At 46.9% G+C, this 20,581-nt stretch overlaps 1 protein-coding gene across 12 annotated transcripts in view; it reads left to right on the plus strand.

Annotated features, from left to right (window-relative positions):
- Positions 1-450: 450 nt before the first annotated feature.
- The window catches only part of TTLL3 (tubulin tyrosine ligase like 3), a 29,052-nt gene continuing 8,921 nt past the window's right edge, over positions 451-20,581 (plus strand). For 4 of the 12 annotated variants that reach the window (XM_043588048.1, XM_043588051.1, XM_043588054.1 and 1 more), the window contains exons 1-11: positions 1,589-2,868; positions 3,041-3,132; positions 4,900-5,068; positions 5,210-5,307; positions 6,419-6,547; positions 7,672-7,786; positions 8,527-8,625; positions 10,118-10,313; positions 13,533-13,681; positions 17,247-17,490; positions 18,641-19,076. In XM_043588048.1, the coding sequence (XP_043443983.1) occupies positions 2,430-2,868; positions 3,041-3,132; positions 4,900-5,068; positions 5,210-5,307; positions 6,419-6,547; positions 7,672-7,786; positions 8,527-8,625; positions 10,118-10,313; positions 13,533-13,681; positions 17,247-17,490; positions 18,641-19,076 (2,166 nt within the window). In that variant the 5' untranslated portion in view covers positions 1,589-2,429. Of the gene's footprint in view, positions 2,869-3,040; positions 3,133-4,899; positions 5,069-5,209; positions 5,308-6,418; positions 6,548-7,671; positions 7,787-8,526; positions 8,626-10,117; positions 10,314-13,532; positions 13,682-17,246; positions 17,491-18,640; positions 19,077-20,581 lie in introns of all 12 variants that reach the window. The other 8 variants (XM_043588055.1, XM_043588057.1, XM_043588052.1 and 5 more) reach the window with 7 other exon arrangements.

Genomic DNA, 20,581 nt, shown 5'->3' on the forward strand with positions numbered 1-20,581 from the left:
AGATGTAGCAGCTTGCCCAAATCTCCCAGCTAGTGAGCAAGAGGTAGACTTCAAATCCAAGGCTTCTGCCTCTATCTGTAATCACTAGCCACGTGTGGCTGTTTAACTTACTACAATTAGGTAAAGCTTAAAATTCACTTTCTCAGTCCCACCAGAGACATTTCAGGGGCTCAATAACTACAAACGACTACTTCCTACCATGTCAGAGAGTACATGCGTGACATTTCCATTGTTGGAGAAAGTTCTATCGGACAGCACTAGACTTTGGTGACTGCTTGAAGTTAAGAAACAACAACAAACACTTGTGTTTGAGTCCTGACTCTCAAGACTGAATTTGTGTGAGTTCTATTTATTCTGTGCTTCAGTTTCTTAATCTATAAAGTGGAGATAATGTAAACAATCTGACACAGTACTTTTCAAATAGGCACTAAATAAATGATAGCTGATCATTCCACCAGCACAGTATCTAAACTGATAATTTTCATTGTGCTAGGCATGGAGGTGGTGGGGGAGAGACCTTATGCCTGTTCGAGAGAGTTGGGGGATGGGTAGTGAAAACTAAGTGTTACATTGGTGTATTGAAGTGTTTTCATATTCACAAATCTGGCAGTCTACAGTGGGTGTATTTATGGAAGGGGAGGAGGTTTGGGAAAAGTTTCAGAAGGGTTAGCCTTTGAGCTGAGCTTTCAAAAGAGTTTCTTCCAAATCACCAAAGAAGTCTTGAGGTAATGTTAAAGGGAAGAGGGATAGAGGTGGGAGTAACCTGAACAGCTATCATCCCTTTTATGACATTACCTCTGTGACCTCCCCACCTGCTGCCTTACAGAATTAGGTGTGCCCTCCTCTGGGGCACATGGCTATGTTCTAGCTTTGCAGTAAATGTTAAAGATGCTCATGGTGAAGCTGGATTTTCACTAGAGTATGGCAGCTGCTCACACAACCCTCACAGGACAGCATTGCCAAGGTGAGCCAGCCATTTCTCACAGATCCATCTCCCAGGGTCCAGAGCCCCTAAAACCAGGTTTGAGGCTGAGGAGAAAGAACAGACTGGATGGTCGCCAACAGCCTGCCACCTTCTGGGGGCATTCCTTTTGGGAAGCCCAGACCCCAACCAAGGGAGATTGGGAAGAGTGATCTCAGGTTGAGGTTGGCTGGACAGTGAGGTTGAGGATCCACCTTCACTGTACTGGCAGATCTACCCCGTAGTTAACAAAGCTGGGTTCTTAGACCCGAGTACTCTTACTTGGACTCTGCTTGAATGAGCACTGCTGTAGTTTGTACCTCAAATTGCTCCTTTGGTACTTTTGTGCCTAATAGGTAACCCATCTGAGTGATAATGTGTACTTATGTTAAATAAGAGTGGGGTTTTGGAGTCAGACCTGAGTTCCATTGCTGGCTGTCCTGTGTGATTTTAGGCGAATTAACATTTTGGAGCCTTATTTATGTCACCTGTGACTTTGGAAGATCATACTTTGCCACAACCTCCAAAAAGGTTATTAAGTCTTTGCAGTCTGGAAGGCTGTGGCTGTTACATTTTTTCTGTGGTTGACTCAAACAATAATCTGTTTTCCTATTTCTGAGTTGGTGGTGTGGGGTGGGGGCAAGGGGGAGATTGTGCTGCACTTTGTACTTTCCCATTGTTTCCCCCATATACTGCCCTGGCTTTCAGATCAATCCCCAAGGACCTTAGCCTAGGTCCATCTGCCTTGCTCTGTAGATCTGATCCAGTTTCACTAGGCTCCAGCCACACTGGTTGCCTTTTAGTTCCCAGGGAAGGTTCTTACCCTCCTCAGGGCTGTTGCTGAGACTTTCCTCTCCCTGGAATACTATTTCTTTTCCCTAGCCAACTCCTGACCTCCTTTGCGTTGTGTAGTCTTCAGCTTAAATGTCACCTCTTCAGAGAGGACATCTTTGCCTTCTCTAAACTTTATCCCCTTCCTGGTTTCAGTTTACTGCTTGTTGATTGCCCTTATCATACCTACAGCTGTTTTATTTCTTTGTTGCTTGCTATTTTGTTTTCCCTCCACTGGGCTGTAACCCCCATGAGGTCAGGGGTCACCTCTTAGTTTCTTCTTCCAGTCTCCAGCACCTAGCTTGCTGCCTGCATATCACGGTTGCTCTCTATAAATACTGTGGAATGACCCAAACCACAGGAACCATGACCCTGAAGTTAACTTGGCAGTGCGGTGCTCTGTGCTTCCACCTCCGGTGAGGTCCGTATTTTAGCCCGCTGGAGGGAGTCCGCAACCCACTACCTGAGCCCTGATTGTGCCCGGGGAATGGTTTCCAGGGCGACAGCAAACAGAGGGCGGGGCCTCGGAACTGAGGGCTTCTCTCCAGCCTCCGCTGGGCCCTCCCCTGAGTAGAGGCGGTGTGCAGAGGGGAGGCGGGCTCTCGAGCGCCGGGACAGCGCTTGCCGTGAGCGGCGCATGCAGGGCCCCGGCGCCTCCCTGCTTCTGAGCGTGGGGGAGCTGGGGGCCGCGCACCGGGGTTCTGCTGCCTGGTTCTGCCGGGAGGGCGGCCCGGTGTGCAGCTGGCGGCGGAAGCCGCAGCCTACGGAGTCACGCGCCAGAACCTCCGCCCCATGGCCGTGTGCGCACCACACCGAGTTCCAGCCTCCCGAGAAGCTGCCGGGACTTGGGCCTGCCTCCGCCCGTCCCGAGGGGGCTCGCGCAGGCCGCAAACGCGGGCCCGGGAGCCCCGCCGCTGCGCGCGGCCTAAGCCGCGCGTTCGAGTTGCCGGCCTACGGCATCCACGCGCAGAGCACCGAGGATCTCTGCCGTTTCAGGTCCCCGCACACCTCGGCCCTGGATGATGCCCAGTCGCAGGAGGATGAGGCCCGTTGCGGCCTGCCCATCCTGGTCGGAGGTGGTGGAGAGGACGAGACGACTTGGGGTGGGGGGAATGAGGGGTCGGGAGAAGTGCGGAGTGTAGGTATACGGATGAAGGGTGGAGAAAGGAGTGTGGGCGTCGGGAGGCCCGGAGAGACGCTAGGCCGAGCTCCCAGGCTGCCCCATGCCCACTCCGCATCTTTCTGCAGGTTCCCTTGTCCTCTGGCGAGGATTCTCCAAGGCGTCTCACCACATGGGCCGGCTCAGAAACGCCAGGATCCACGTGGAGAGAGCTGTCAAGGTCGGAGGGGGCTGGGGGGTGTCTAGAAAGGGCCCTGAGAATGGCTTAATCTGCCTCTCCGAACTGTATTCCTTCATTCTTTAAAAACAAACGAACAAAACCAAAAACCTTGATCCCACACCCATCTTAAAATACTCCCAATTCTTCAGTACCCCTTCTTTGTGGAATTGTCTAACTTATTTACCTGGGATTCACCACTCAGCTCTTAGCCTCTGGTTTCTAGCCTTAACCCACTCCCATCCGTCCCAGTCACTCTGACCTCCAAGGAGCCAAATCCAGCAGCCCCCTTTCTGTCTTAATCTTGGTCTGGTACCTTGTGTCACTCTACACTGCTGCCCCACATACCCTTCCCCCTTGGCTGTCTGCACACCCCTAGTTTTCCTTTCTCCCTCCCTGGCTGCTAATTTTCAGCCTTTGAAGGCTCTACGGGGCTTTCCTGGTTCCCTGGATCTCTCTCCACACCGATCTTCTTGGCTTTGGGTCCGGTCAACATGCCGTGCCCTCTACATGCCCTTGTCTCTCTTTTGACTCCACACTCCTTAGATCCATCCCCCTACTTGACATGTCCACCCAGAGAGAATTTAGAAGCATTTCATACCCATGCCCCAAACCATATTCTTGATTTTCCTGCCTAAACGTGTCATCCTCCCTAATCTCCGGTCTTCCTGTCTCCAAGTTCTCAAGCCAGAAATATGATCTTTCTGTTTGTTCACCCACACATCTAGATAACCATGTTTTGTTCTTGTTTTTGTTTTTAAGTAAACTCTCTGCCTAGCATGGGGCTGGAACTCACGACCCTGAGATCAAGAGTTGAGTGCTGTACTGACTGAGCCAGCCAGGCACCCTGCTTACCTACTACACATCTAACCCCATGAGCAAAACCAGTCATGTCTATTTCCAAAGCGAGTCTCCACTCTGTCACCTTCTCCACATCTTCACCCTCATTCTAGAATGCTATTGTGATTTTTCTCCTGCCCAAACCACGACAGCCTTCTAACTGGTCTCCCTGGTCCCCTCTCCTACCTACCCCTTTCCCCTCCATCTGTTCTCTGTATAGCAGCAAGCCAAACTTATAAAGCCTCCAAGCATATCATGTTCTCACTTTGTCTTTATTGCTTCATGCTACCCTCAATATAAAATTCAAGTCTGTTCAAGGCCTGCAGGCCTTCCTCAGTCTCCTGAAGCTACCACTACCTGCTTCCTTAGGAGCTCTGCCCTCATTTTCCACACCCTATCCTCCCTGGCTTTCTTCCAGTTTCTTCTGATCTCTGTTCAGCCTCAAGACCTTTGTACATGCTTTTCCCCCTGCCTGAACTGCCGTTTGCCTAGTTCTGTACACTCCTTCTTACCGTTCCCATGTATGTATTTCTAGTCTCTCTAGGTTCCTGTTGAGCATCCAGTTTTGGGAAGCAGCCAACCTGGATTTAAATGCTTTTTCACTTAATTACTCTGTGGCCAAACTATTCAACCTCTCTATGTCTCTGTTTCATAACCACTTAAATGGGGATAATAGCATCTATTAATACATATTATTAATAATACATATAAGCTAAGCAGTGCATAGTAGGTGCTCAATAATTGTTAGCTATTACCATTATAATTATTATTATGCATATTTATTTCTCTGTGTGTTTATAATTTGTCTCTCCTATTAGAACATAAACATTTCCTGAAGGCAGAAACCAGAACTGTGGTTCACCACTGTATCCCATATGTCTGGCACTTGGATGATACTCACTGAATAAGTATCCTTCTCTCAACTTACAGCAGAAGAAAATCTTTATGATCCAAGGCCGCTACCCAGTGATACGGTGCCTCTTGCGCCGGAGAGGCTGGGTGGAGAAGAAGATGGTCCATCACTCAGGCACCACCCTGCCGCCACCCCAGAAGGATCTGGATAGCTCAGTAATGGGTGATAGTGACACCACTGAGGGTGGTGAGCCATTCCCTCCCTTTCCACAGGCTGCCCCTCCTGAGTCCCTTTCCTTTGGTTCCCTCTATCCCAGGGTTGAGACTTTGGTATGGGCCTATGGAGCAGGGACAGGGGCCTCACCAGGCCTGGGCTCTGCATCCACAGAGGATGAAGACGAGGACGAGGCGTTTCGGCCACCACAGCTGTTTGACTTTGATGATTTACTGGAATTTGATGATCTAGATGGGACGCATGCTCTGATGGTGAGGGCCCCAGGGGCTGGCAGTGAGGGACTTAGAGGTGAGAGCAGTAGAGTCCAGCTGGGTCACCTCAGAGAAGTCCTTTCCTTCTCTGGGCTTCAGTTTCCTCATCTATAGTAAAAACTGCTTCTATAAAGCCTGGATGTGCCAGCAGAGTGGTGAGGGACACAGTGGGGCTCAGACAAGGCTGGCCTGGGATCAGAACTCTGCTAGGTTATAAGCCAGCATAACCTGCCCACCTAGTAATTCCCCCTTCCAAATAAAACCCCCTTATTTCACATCCTTTCTCTGCCCTTGGCAAGCGAAGGCTGGAAGGAAGTGCCTAAAAAGCTCTGAAAGGCGCTGATATGATGGTATGGAGGTGAGGACACCTCTGTGTTGAAGTGAGGACACTTGGCTTTAAATCTTGGCACCACCACTTACTAAGCTGAACTATACCAAATTGTCATTTTTTTTATGTCAGAAAAAGTTGAACACTGGCAGTTTCATGTGGCTCGAGCCTGTGAGCTCTTAGATAAGTTACTTACCCTGCTTGTGCCTCAGTTCCCTCATCTGTGAAATGGGGATAACAATAGCACCTACTTCATGGGGTTCTTATGAGCATTAAATGAATTGATAGGAAAACCACTTAAAAAAAAAAAAAAGGCACTTAGAACAGGGCCCGACACATGATGTCATTGCCTGTTAGTAATTCTACCTCCCAGAATTGTGGGAAGGATGAAGGAGCTAGAGTCCTGAGAGAGTCTTTGTCACACACTCTGTGCCCATCAGCTTGGAGTCACTGTCCTGTCACTGATAGCCATGGGCCAAAACAAAAGTGTGGCATTCGGTTGTGTGGCTCAGTCACTGCCTAGGGGCACCTGACCAAAGGAGTTCTGCCAGCCAGCCTGCTTTCTGCTCACAAGTGTGTGCCCTGGAGGAAGAGATGTCTCTTCTTACCTTATCCCAAGATGGGGTGTGGGCTAGAGGCCACCTTGGAAGCATACTCTTCTTCTATTCACACACACACACATACACACACACCCACACACACAGGCTCAACAGAGTGAGGAGAAGTTTCTCAGGCCTTGTGCTGAGAAACACCAGCCTCCCCCATCTCCTCTGCTCTCCCCAGTCCCGCATGGTTCGGAACGAGATCCCCTATTTCATCTGGACCACTCGGCGGGATGTGTTGGACTGTCAAATCCTCTCCAAGGATCAGATGATAAACCACTATGCCCGGGCTGGCTCCTTTACCACAAAGGTGGGTTCCCCAGCGGAGAGGGCATAGCAGCTTCTAACCGACTAGTCCTTGGGCTGGCAACCCCACTCCCTGCTTTCCTTGTCAGTAAGAGTTCTTAGGAGGTGGAGAGGTATATAGTTCAGTGAGATTTGGAGTCAGGCAGGCCTGGGTTCAAATCCAACCCCTGCAGCATATCTGGCAAATGTGCACATAATGACTAAGATAGATTCTGGGATCCAAACAGCATCTGGAGCCAAGAAAACACCAAATCCAATAACTGTAAACAAGAGACCCCTTACCAGTTAAGCAAGGGGTATCTGGCTGATGGATCCATTCGATCTTACCTGGGTTTATTAACAAGTGTTTTCACCTCTCTGAGCCTCAGTTTCCTCTTGTTTATTTTTTTATTTTTAATTTTAATTTTTATTCTTCATCCATTTTTGAGAGAGAGAGAACATAAGCAGGGGAGGGGAAGAAGGAGAGGGAGACACAGAATATGAAGCAGGCTCCAGGCTCTAAGCTGTCAGCCCAGAGCCAGATTCAGGGCTTAAACCCATGAACTGGGAGATCATGACCTGAGCTAAAGTCAGATGCCCAACCCACTGGGCCACCCAGGTGCTGAGAATACCAATACCACCTATTTTGTAGGGTTCTGGCAAGAATGAAGAGCTTTATTATTAGAACCTACTAATATGTTATTGGTGCGGGCTGGGAAGATATCCTAAAGGAGGCAGGTCTTTAAGAATGTGAAAGGATGGGGACACTTGGGTGGCCTAGTGGGTTAAGCATCCAACTCTTCATTTTGGCTCAGGCGTGATCTCACAGTGCTGACGGCTCTGCTCTCTCTCCCTCTGCCCGTTTCCTGCTCATGCTCTCTCTTTTTCCCTCTCTTTCAAAATAAATAAATAAATAAAAAGAATGTGAAGGATGGATAAGAAGGATATACGGCATTCTTGGCAGAGCAAACTGCATGGGCATACATAAGGAAATGGATGAGTGAGTCAGGCCTATCAAGTGCAGCAGAGGCTCTGAGGAACATTTAAGCAGGGTCTCCCTGAGCTGTCTGGGCATGTGGCGAATGTGGGAAGTCCCTTGAGGTGCTCTGGGAAAGTCCCACTGTGCCCCCTCAGTGGCTAACTTCATAGGTGGGTCTGTGTCTCAATCTCCGGAATTTGCCGTGGTTTGATGAGGCTGATGCTGACTCCTTCTTTCCACGCTGCTACCGCCTGGGTGCTGAGGATGACAAAAAGGCCTTCATAGGTAAGGAGATGCCAGCCCCATGCCTGGACCCCCAGGCTAAAACCCTGGTTCCTGTTAGAGAGCAAAAGGCCTCTCTTTAGATGCTCTCATTCACTCCAGTCGACTTCCTTCTCCATTTCCAATCCTTATCTTCCCTAATGTGACTCCCATAATGAACTTCCTAGCTTGGTCAACCCAGACCTCCAGAAGAGCTCAGATAGCTTAATTTGTATTCTAGAGCAGGTTCTCAGAGTTGGTCGATTGGTTGAGTTTAGAGTCCACTGTATATTCCAGGCCTGTGGCAAATTCCACTGGGTAGATTGGGTTCCAAATCTAGAAAAGGCTGTGGACTTTGGACTTCTAAGGCAGAGTAGTTTCCGACTTCAGAACATGTTCCAAGTTCAGGTCAGAATTTGGGTTCAGATTAGATGCTAGGTTTAAATTCATCTCCAAATCTGACATAGGTTTTGGGCTCAGGTCTGGTTCTCAGGCTAGAATAAGTGTCAAAAGTGTATCGGAAGGAACAGAAGGGGAAAATGAGCCAACAGGTCTAGGCAAGATTCTGAAGGCAGTATATATACCACATCAGATTCTAGGCCTGGATCTACAACTGCAACAGGAGCCAGGTTCTAACCCCAGAGTCTAGAGTCAGAAGGTAGTTAGGTTCTGGATCCAAAATGGGGCAGGTTATGATCAGGTTCCGGAACCAGAACAGGCCTGAGCCTAGGGGCTGAGCAGGGTATCCCCTGCCCCGGGAGCAGAGGACTTCTGGCTGACAGCTGCCCGCAACGTTCTCAAGCTGGTGGTGAAGTCCGAATGGAAGTCGTTCTCTATCCAGGCAGAAGAGGAAGAGGCCCCAGGTAAGTACTATGGTTACCTCCACTTCCTACCTGTTTCATTTATCCTTCCACCCATCCATCCATGTGTTCATCTACACATCTGTGTATGTATTAGCCACATTCATCTGCCCCTCCCCATCATCTTTCTCTTTCCCACCCACCATCCATACATGTACCCACCCACTTGTCCATCCATCCATCTACTCACCTGTCTACCTGCCTAGTCCCCCACCCCCACCCACTGAGCTCACATTCACCCGCCCATCCATTTATCATTCATTTCCACACTGTTGATCTACTCATTCACCTACCTTCTCTCAGCTCCACACTCATTGATCCATCCTGTCTTCTACCTACCTTCCTTCCCATCCTGCCACAAACTCATCTACCTATCTACCCACCTGCTTTTCCATTCTCCTATCCACCATCCATGTATCCTCCCCTCCACCCACTCATCTGTTCTTCTTTCCCAATCACCCACCTGTCTTCTGATCCACTTGTTTGTTTGTTTTTTTTTAATTTTTTTCCAACGTTTATTTTTATTTTTGGGACAGAGAGAGACAGAGCATGAACGGGGGAGGGGCAGAGAGAGAGAGGGAGACACAGAATCGGAAACAGGCTCCAGGCTCTGAGCCATCAGCCCAGAGCCTGATGCGGGGCTCGAACTCACGGACCTCGAGATCGTGACCTGGCTGAAGCCGGACGCTTAACCGACTGCGCCATCCAGGCGCCCCTGATCCACTTGTTAATTAATCCACTGCGTCATCCAGCCATCCCATGGGCCTGGCATGTGGCCAAGCAGTATAGAGAGGACAGACTGAGAAGACATGGTCCATCCCTGCCTGTGGGGAGCTCAGGTCTCGGATGAGGAAGAAGCAGTGAAACCATGTACTTTTATGTGGTCTGAAGACCCCTTGTCCCTTGTGGCAGGGGGCAAGGGTACACAGAGAATCCCTTACTGCATGTTGGCTCAACCCATTGCCTGCCCTTTCTGTCTCTGAACTTAGTTCCTACCTCTAAGTGTCCATCCTATTATCCAAGGGCCTATCAGCCATGGATTCAGGAAAGTAGGGGGCAGCTCTACTGGATAGAGGAAAATTCCTGCCTCTTCCAGAAAGAGTTCTCTCCATTGCTGTCTCCTGGGTGTGTCAGGTGAAAAGAAGACTTGTGTGCCAGGATCAGGGACACAAGGGCCTTATGTGTGTCAGAGGTCCCAGGAACAGAGAGGCTACAGGTGTGTGCTGGGGCTATATCCTGAGAGGCTTTGGGGCATTTAGGGTAGAACCTCAAGTGAATAACAGGTCCTGGAACAGTGGGGCCAAGGGTGAGTACTAGGGTCACAGGTGAATTTAGAACAAAGCCTCAGGTAAGTGACAGGTCCCAGGACAGTATAGGGTACAGGTGTATACTGGGCCTAAGGCAAATGACAGGCCTTAGAGCATTGGAGGCTGTGGCATATGTCAGGTTATGTGCCTTGCGTGTCAGATAGTGACAGGCCCCTTTCTGTCTTCAGGAGACAAGCAGCCCAAGAAACAGGAGAAAAAGCCAGCGACAGTGTCCCCAGAGTTTGTGGATGAGGCTTTGTGTGCCTGTGAGGAGCACCTTAGCAACCTGGCTCACATGGACATCGACAAGGGCCTGGAGGCGCCACTGTACCTCAGCCCTGAGGGCTGGTCCCTCTTCCTCCAGCGCTACTACCAAGTGGTCCAGTGAGTACCTCTGCCGCAGGGCTGCGGGGCCTGGGCAGGTTCCCCCTGGCCCTCAGGGGACGTCTGTGTTCTGAGCTGATGCTCAGAGATAGACTCTCTCCTCCCCAGGCCTCCCACTTTTGTTTGCCCTGCCTCTACTGTTCAAGAACCCTTGGGGGCTCCCACTGCCTTCATGACAGGTTCCAAACCATTCTTCCTGAATCTTGGTTGACGTGCCATAATTACTAAGATCATGGCCTGTGCTGTCAGATAGTCCTGACTTTTAGCACCTTCCAAGCTCTTTGGCCTTGGCAAAGGTCATCTCTCTGAGCTTTACTTTTCACATGCAAAATAATGTCTGCCTCCAAGGTAGGATTAGACAGGATAATTTGTGTTATGCACTCAGTGTAACTCCCAGGATTCATTCACAAAATGAGAGTCTGTCAAGTCATTTGGGATTTATCCTGGAGGTCAGTGTTTCCCAAAGGATGCTCCATAGGATGCTTAGCTCTGTGGGACCTAAATCGATTTGATGAAAGAAAGGCTTTTGTGGTCAGTTGCATTTGGAAAACATCAGGTTAAACAAAGTTAATGAATTTAGGCTTCCTTGATGTAAGACTTTTCAGAACCTGTGGGTGATGTCAACCTCCAAGAGACAGACTGTGCACTATATCCTGTACTTTTGTGACCCCAGCCCCCACCCTACCCCAAGCATCCTGAGGGGTTATGTTCTCAGAACACACTTTGGGAAAAAGTTCTCAATCAGAGGAAGGGAGTTGAGTTGAGACAGGAATTCGATTCAGCAGAGGTGTGCAGGAGAGAGGAAGGGAGAAGCGCCCCCAAGGCAGGAGGGCACCCAGCATTTATTGAGCGCTTCCTGTGTGCCCAGCATTGTGCCAGTCTCCAAAAATGAAGTGTAGTCCCTGCCCTCAGTGGGTGTACAGCTCAGGTGGGGAGGCTTGTAGCAAGTCAGGTGGGAGTGCTAAGGGCCTCAGCTGGGGTGGTTTTAATAGAAAGGAATGGGCAGACTTAATGATTTTGATAGGGGAGACTAAAGAATTAATAAATGAACTTAGAATGAATGACATACTGAGCAAACCTTCATTATTGATAAATAATTCATTTGTATCTGTTTTAAATGTTAGAAATTAAAAACTAGGTGACCCTATACTACCTTAACTACCAGAGAAGTATCAGAAAAAGCCCCTCCTTCTTAAACTAAGAATTCTCAAGACTAAGAACATTAGAACATGAGTCCTTTGTATTTCTAGATGTGAGGTAAGTTCTAAAGAGCCTTAGGCACTTCTCAAAAGTTGGGATTATGTAAAATATTACATCATATAAGGGTGCCTGGCTGGCTCAGTTGGTGGAGCATGCAACTCCTGATCTCAGAGTCATGAGTTCAAGTCCCATGATAGGCATAGAGCCTACCTTAAAAAAAAAAAAAAAAGGTTTTGGGGTACATAGCTGCCTCAGTCAAATATAAATGCTGTTAAGTGGTTCACTCACTGAAGTTATGGATACTTAGCATTCATTAATTTATGCAGTACTTATGGCTATGTTTTCAACTGCTTTTTTTTTTTTAAGTTTATTTATTTTGAGTGAGAGAGAGAGCACAAGTAGGGGAGGAGCAGAGAGAGAGAGAGGAAAAGGGAGAGAATCCCAAGCAGGCTCCACACTGCCAGTGCAGAGCCTGATGTGGGACTCAAACTCAGAAACTGTGAGATCATGACCTGAGCTGAAACCATGAGCCGGTTGCTTAACCGACTGAGCCACCCAGGAGCCCCTGTTTTCAACTTTTTAAAAACACATACATGGCTCACCAGCCAGGCTTTTATCAAGGTTGACTTCCCACAAAAACACCAGTTGCTTTTTTGTTGTTTGTTGTTAAATATAAAAATGGTATTGTTATGTCTAATGTACTTTTTCAAATGACACATGCCCTTGCCACCATCATATGACACTTCCCTGGGCCAAATCACAGGTTTATTAAGCAGATTCCTTATGCCATGGCCCACAGAAAAGTTTCCAGCAAACCCTCTGGAAATAGAAGATTTAGGACTTGAGTGTGAATTTTCCTAAGAGGCCATGCCTAGCCCCCACCATTTGGCTGTCTCTGCTTCTGGTGCTTCCCCATTGGGTGCTGCTGCCTCATTGTTAAAAGAGGTATAAGTTCTTCAAGGCTGCAGACATTCATAAGGCTAAGATGTAAAAAGGCATTAGCATCTAGTGGAAGCTTCCTTCTTATTCAGTCAGAAGAAAAGGAATGGGAGAGTGTGGATGAGGCTGCCATCTAGGGTATTTCATGACTTGGTTTAGTTCAGTACATTTGTGTCTTGTAGAGAACAGAGTCTGTCTTTGTCCATGAACTCTTATCTGCACAGCCCAGTTGCTGAGGCAGGCAACCATTCATCCACTCAACAGACTTGGGGAGTACCTAAAAGGTGTACTGCTGGGGGATGGGAATACAGCAGAATAGTGACTGTAAAAAATGTTCCTGCTCTCATGGAGCTTGGATTCCAGGGGAGGGAGACAGACACAATAACCAAATAAGCGTAGGTGTGGAGTGGTAAGTGATGAGATGAGAAACAAGCCAAGATGTGTGATACAGATGTGCTTAGGAAGAATTAGACCAGGAAGGGACCCACCTATCAACTGGTGTTAGGTCCAGGTTTGGAGGAATATGAACCCCAAAAAGCACCTGTGGGTGGAGGGATCATACAGGACAGCATTTGCATCCTGACTCAGCCACTTAACTCAGTATGAGGCCTTGGGCAAGTCTCTGAACTCTCCCAGCTTCAGTTTACACAGTAATACTTCCCTGGCAGGGCCATAGAGAAGATTAGTGATAATATATGTGAAACCCCTGGCACCATGCCTGGCACATAGTAGTGCCTCATCATCAGATGCTGGTGTGATTAAATTCAGCTGAAGGCAGTTCTATTGTAACAGAAGGTAGGTGGCAGAAGGTGGAATGTTGGAGTAGGAGGGCGTGTAATAAGTGGAATATCCCCCTTCTTTCATATTCTAGCATTCTCAGATGGCACCCTAGGCCAGTTAGAATTTGGGGGGCAGCTTGAGGGTGGGATGGAGTTTTGGAGGAGACCTATCTGGCTCTCTTGGGGGAGGGTGTGACCTAGGCTGGTTGGACCATGGCCAGGGGGCTTGTGTTTCCTCTTGCCTTGTCCACCAGGCTGCCCCCAGACCCAGCCCTGCCCAAGTCCCATCATCTCCCCACAGCGAGGGGGCAGAGCTCAGGCACCTCGACACTCAGATCCAGCGCTGTGAGGACATCCTGCAGCAGCTGCGGGCCGTGGTGCCGCAGATAGACATGGAAGGAGATCGCAACGTCTGGATCGTGAAGCCGGGAGCCAAGTCCCGAGGACGAGGTGGGAATCAGCCCCTGCTTCCTGCAACAGCACCCTACAGCTTGCGTCTCTAACTAGAGGCTAGGGAGGTTAGTAGTGCAGGCTGTGTTGGACCCAAACTGCCTGGGTTTGAATCCCAGCTTTGCTACTAATAGCCTGTGTGATCTTGAGTAAGTTACATCACCTCTCTGAACCTCGGTTACTTCATCTGTAAGGGATGATAATAACCTCCTGTGAGGTGAGGATTAAATGAGGTATTGTGGCTAAATTTCAGCATGGTGCCTGGCACAGAGTAATCGCCCCACAAACGTTGGCTGCTGTGATGACAGTGTCATCTTCTCTCCTGCCCTCAGAGTTGGGTTAATGCTTTAGGTGTGTCTGGTGATACTCATGTGCAGTGGTCTGTCATCTATGGGCTCTCTGATTTGACCAGTGCATCCTTGTGAAGTATAGCACAGCACAGGTTAAAGTATGGATGCTGAGAGCCAGACTACATCAGGTCAAACCCAAGCTCTGCCTCCTACTGTCTGTAAGACTTGGGGCAGGAGAGTCAACCTCTGTTCTACCTCATTTCATCATTCAGTAAATGGAGCCAATATTACCTACTCCAGAGGATAAGTGAGTATAATATGTGCTTTTACATAGTAACTGCTGTATATGTGCTATTATTTTTTATCCTGTCTGCTCAGCCCAACATGAATGGAATTATAATAGGGGAGCCAACAAGTCGGGGTGATGCATTAGCCCAGCCTTAAAAAACTGGTTAAGGACTCATGAGATGTGGAAAACAGACTTTTTGCACCAGATCCTCCAGATACTGAGTTTGTTCATGTCCAGGTGAAGCTGTTAAAGTCCAGACACTGAGTGACATCCCCATGTCACTTCAAAACCAGCATCTTGGTCTTTTCTTTTCCTACCTTGAAAATACTTGTGTTGTTTTTTTCTAATTATAAAAATATGTATTTATTATTAAAAAAAGATTAGACAATACAGAAATATAGAAAAAAGAAAGCAAAAGCCACTCTTGATTTCACTGAGATAACTACTATTAACCTTTTGGTGTGTTTCTTTCTATACTTCCTTCCCTGCATTTGGGGAGGGAGAGAGTGAGGGAGGGTGCGTGTGTGTGCGCGCGTGTGTGTTGTTTTATTAAAATATTTTTTTTTTAACATTTATTTACTTATTGAGAGACAGAGACAGAGCATGAGCAGGAGAGGGGCAGAGAGAGAGGGAGTCACAGATTCTGAAGCAGGCTCCAGGCTCTGAGCTGTCGGCACAAAGCCCGATGTGGGGCTTGAACTCATGAGTCAGGAGATCATGACCTGAGCTAAAGTTGGATGGTCAACTGACTGGGCCATCCAGGCTCCCCTGTTTTAAACACCATATTATTCTGTAGCCTTCTTTTCTCATTTATTATATCTTTCCATGTCAGTTAGTATAACTCATCTCTTTTTTGCATCTTTCTTTTTCTTAATAAGTTTTGGACTTCATTTTAGTACATCTAGATCTGCTTTTTCTTTTTTTCTTGTTTTTAGCTTACTGTTATGTACACATTCAGGATACACAAAACTAGAGAGAATAACACAGTGAATCACCATGTACCTAGCACCAAATTTCAAAGTTGTATCTCCATTTTTTAGAAAAGCTTAACTGAAATGCACATGTGATATTCCAATGAAAAGGTGTGAGCATACAACTTGACAAATTGTCACAAAGTGAACACACTTGTGGAAAGTACCCAGATTATGAAATAAAATACCTGTACCCTAGAGGGTCCCTCCTGGACCCCTCTTAGTCTCTATGTCCACAAAATGGTAACCCCTATTCTGATTTATAATACTATAGATTAGTGTTGCCTAGTTTTAGATGTTACATAAAAGTACAGTATGTACTCTCTTATCTCATTCTGTTTCACAGTTGCATACTTCACTCTTGTTTAGATGCACTGTCATGGATTTACCTAATCCATTTCTGATGGATATTTAGATAGCTGCCAGTTTTTTTCCTATTTATTGTTGATTGACTGCTGTTACAAGCAACACTATGATAAACATCCTGTGCAAATATCTTTTGGGCTTAGGATAAATTCTTAAAAATGAAATTGCTGGGTCAATGGACATGAATAGCCTTAATTTTTGGTTATACAAGGTGTTGTATTCTTGGGAATCTTGGTGATCATTCTGGCCATTTGAGAAAGGATCTGGTTTGGGAACTAGACACAAGTTATTCTGTGCCATTGGCAGGTGATCAGTCTGCTTTGGGTGCCAAACAATGAAGGAATGAGATTGACTTGCGAGTATGTATGTTTGCAATGTGATTCTGATATGTATCAGCATTGAAATGATGCCTTTTAAGTATAAGATACTTAATATCACTTGCATAAAAGAGATAAAATTAAGATAAGGCAATTATTTTCTACCTAAGAGAATGGCCAAAATAATCAATAGTGTTGGGTAGGATGTGGGAAAATACATAATCTCATATACTTTGCTGGGAGTGCAGACTGGTAGAACATCTTTGGTAATATAAAATGAAAAAATGTACATACCCTTGGAGCCAGCATATCTACAGCTAGAAATTTATTCTACAGGTAACTAATAATAGTGATAGGAGTTAACATTTACTGAATGCTCACCATGGGCCAAGAACTATTCTGAATCCTTAACATGTTTAGTTAGATGTATAGAATCTTATCAAACTGAGGCACGTAAAATCTTCCATAACTTGGAAGGATATCCATTGGACCTGGAAGCAACAGTTGGCTGCCTCTGGGAAAGAAGTATTTTCTTTGTACTGCCTGCTTTTATGTTTCATATTCTGTTAATTATTGGGAAAAAACTAATCAAAGTCATATATGCATATGGTATTTTTTTTTTTATTTAAAAAAAATTTTTTTTTCAACTTTTATTTATTTTTGGGACAGAGAGAGAGAGAGAGCATGAACGGGGGAGGGGCAGAGAGAGAGGGAGACACAGAATCGGAAGCAGGCTCCAGGCTCTGAGCCATCAGCCCAGAGCCTGACGCGGGGCTCAAACTCACAGACCGCGAGATCGTGACCTGGCTGAAGTCGGACGCTTAACTGACTGCGCCACCCAGGCGCCCCGCATATGGTATTTTAAAAAGCCCAATATGGTTTGAATTTTTATGCGTGCATATATTACTTTTCAATTAAACAGAAGTGATTAATTAAAACAATTTTTTAATTAAAAAATATTTTTTAGTGTTTATTTTTTTGGAAGAGATAGAGAGACAGAGCGTGAGTCAGGGAGGGGCAGAGAGAAAGGGAGACACAGACTTTGAAGCAGGCTCTAGGCTCTGAGCTGTCAGTACAGAGCCCCATGTGGGGCTCGAACTCACGGATTGTGAGATCATGAACTGAGTTGAAGCTGGACACTTAATTGACTGAGCCACCCAGGTGTTCCCCCCCCCCCCAATTTTTTTAATCTTTAGCAGATTCTCAGCTTTGCCAAAGAGAACAGGGTTCTGGAGAAGCACTCTTACGTACTTGGCCCTATCAGTTCCATGGTCCCCTGGCCCTTCTAGCCCAAGCCTGACCTGATCCCTGACCACCCTGTTTCCCCCATAGGCATCATGTGTATGGACCACTTGGAGGAGATGCTGAAGCTGGTAGACGGCAACCCCATGATGATCAAGGATGGCAAGTGGGTGGTACAGAAGTATATTGAGCGTCCCCTGCTCATCTTTGGCACCAAGTTTGACCTGAGACAGTGGTTCCTGGTGACTGACTGGAACCCACTTACCGTGTGGTTCTACCGTGACAGCTACATCCGCTTCTCCACACAGCCCTTCTCCTTGAAGAACCTGGACAAGTGAGCCCCATTCCTTGTTTCCTGTGAGCTCCCTGTCTAGCTGGGGAGCTGACAAGCAACAGGTGGTTCCCCAGTGCAATGCTGGGCTCCACACACAGACTGCACACAGGCAGGTCCCCTATCCATCCAACAGATACCTACCAAGTGTGTTTTAGCATTTGAGATACAGCAGTGAACAAAACAAGAGCCCAGCTCTGAAGAGTTCACATTCCCGCACATAAGCTGGATATGTATGAAATGTGTCTGCCCATGTCCTACCCAACGCTATTGATTATTTTTGCCACTCTAAGTAGAAAATGGTTGTCTTAATTTTATCATTTTTAGAACAAGTAATGTTAAGTATCTTATGCTTATAAGGCATCATTTTAATGCTGTTACTCATAGATAAGCAATGAATGTAATAAGTAGAATTATCTAATAGGTAATAAAATGATACATGTTATTAAAAAAAGACTGTAGAGCAGGGTCAGGGGGTTCAGGAGAAATGCGAGAGCAGAGAGTCAAGTCGCAGTATTAACTTGGGGGCTGAGAGAAAGTCTTGTTGAGCCCTGGGTTCAGATTCTATCTCTGCAGCTTCTAGGCTCTGTGACTTTGGTCAAGTGAAACCTCTTTATGCTTCTTTTTTCACATCTGAAGAATGGAGGCAGTATTATGAAACTCATAGCTGTCGGTTACTGAATGCTGCGTATGTGACAGGTGCTAAGGGTTTCATGTATATTATCTCAGTCATTCATGAAAACCCAGTGAAGTGGGTACTATTACTACCCCATTGGACAGATGTGAAGGAGCACCTGGGTGAAAAGATCTCACAACTAGTCGGTGGTGAAGGTGGGACTTGAGCAGTTTGACTACAGGGCCCATACTTCTAACCCACCTTACCTTCCAGGAGCTGGAAGGGTTAACTGGGACTAATGTACATAATACTGTGGCCCCATAGGTAGTGCCCTCAAAGGGATAAGACTAGTTCTGGCCCTAGAAGATTGTGGTGGCACCCAGATCTTTGTCCTTCTTGTCTACCCTAGCTGAGCCCTATCTCAAGGTGAACAGTCCAGGGTGGCCCAGGGCTGGTTCCAGGGTTTGCCTGCCCTCCCCACATTTGGGTGGGAGAGGCACAGGGAGCCAGACCTCAGCTTTCTGCTTTCTGCCCCAGCTCAGTGCACCTGTGCAACAACTCCATCCAGAAGCACCTGGAGAATTCATGCCATCGACACCCGCTGCTGCCCTCAGACAACATGTGGTCAAGCCAGAAGTTCCAGGCCCACCTGCAGGAGATGGGGGCCCCAAACGCTTGGTCCACCATCATCGTGCCTGGCATGAAGGCTGCTGTGATCCATGCCCTACAGACCTCCCAGGACACTGTGCAGTGCCGGAAGGCCAGCTTCGAGCTTTACGGTGCTGACTTTGTGTTTGGTGAGGACTTCCAGCCCTGGCTCATTGAGATCAATGCCAGCCCCACCATGGCCCCCTCCACGGCTGTCACCGCCCGGCTCTGTGCAGGTGTGCAAGCTGACACCCTGCGTGTGGTTATTGACCGGCGGCTAGACCGCAACTGCGACACGGGAGCCTTCGAGCTCATCTACAAGCAGGTGAGGCTGCTGGGCCTAGGCAAGACCCCAGGGAGTCTGTCCCCTCTTCCACGCATCCCTGTAGTGAAGCACAGGGCACTGTAGTCAGACAGTCCCAGTTCAAGTTCTGGTCCTGCCATAGTGACTCAGTACAGCCACTTTTCCTTGAGCCTCCATTTTCTCATCTGTAAAATCAAGATGCTGTTACCATCTTTCTCATAGGGTTTGGGAGGGTGAAAATGAGTTAATATGTGTGGATCATCCTTATGATCCAGTAATTGCACTAGTGGGTATTTACCCAAAGAATACAAAATCACTAATTTGAAGGGATAAATGCACCGTATGTTTATTGCAGCATTATTTACAATGGCCAAATTATGGAAGTAGCCTAAGTGTCTATTGATAGATGAATGGATAAAAAAAATGTGGTATATACAGTGGGATATTATTCAGCCATAAAAATGAAATCTTGTCATTGGCAACAACATGGATAGATCGATCTAGAGAGCATAATGCTAAGTGAAATAACCCAAGAAGAGAAAGACATACCATATAATTTCACTCATGTGGAATTTAAGAAACAAAACAAATAAAGAAAGGGGGTGGGGGGGAAGACAAACCTAAAACCAGACTCTTAACTATAGAGAACAAACTGATGGTTACCAGGCGGGGGGGGGGGGGGGATGAGTGAAATAGGTGAAGAGGATTAAGAATACACTTATCTTTTTTTTTTTTTAATGTTTATTTATTTTTGAGAGAGACAGAGACAGAGTGTGATTGGCTTAGGGGCAGAGAGAGGGAGAGACACAGAATCCGAAGCAGGCTCCAGGCTCTGAGCTGTCAGCACAGAGCCGGACGCGGGGCTCGAACTCACGAACTGTGAGATCATGACTGAGCCAAAGTCAGATGCCCAACCGACTGAGCCACCCAGGCGCCCCTAAGAGTACACTCATCTTGACGAGCATTGAGTAATATGTGGAATTGCTGAATTGCTATATTGTATACCTGAAACTAATATAACACTGTGTTAACTACACTGGAATTAAAACAAAAAAAATTAATTGTAATACAACAACAAAAATATACATGTGGATCATGTTTCTACAGATGCATATAGCAAAATGTTAAAAGCAAAACCTCCATGGCTTCAAATCCTTGCTCAATAACTATGAGCTGTGTGACTTTGAACAATTCCCTAACCCCTAGGGTTCTCTGTTTCCCCATCTGTAAAGCAGGACTGAACATAATCCCTACCTCATAAGGTTGTGATAATTAAATGAGGACATAGGTAAAGCCCTTCAGAACAGCACTTGAACATCATAAATGCTACATGTTTTAGCTATTATTACTACCTAATAAGGTCCTCAGGTGTCTCATGATAGACGGCATCACTTATAATGCCTGGACATACAGTAAGAGTCAGTTAGTGGAAGCTGCTGCTGTTGTTATTATTGTTGTTATTATTTTATTCCTTGTATAATAATTTTACTCACCTTGTTCCAGAAAGAGATTTGAGTCCACTTATT

The sequence above is a fragment of the Prionailurus bengalensis genome, chromosome A2 (assembly GCF_016509475.1).
Source record: "Prionailurus bengalensis isolate Pbe53 chromosome A2, Fcat_Pben_1.1_paternal_pri, whole genome shotgun sequence".
Taxonomy (NCBI): domain Eukaryota; kingdom Metazoa; phylum Chordata; class Mammalia; order Carnivora; family Felidae; genus Prionailurus; species Prionailurus bengalensis.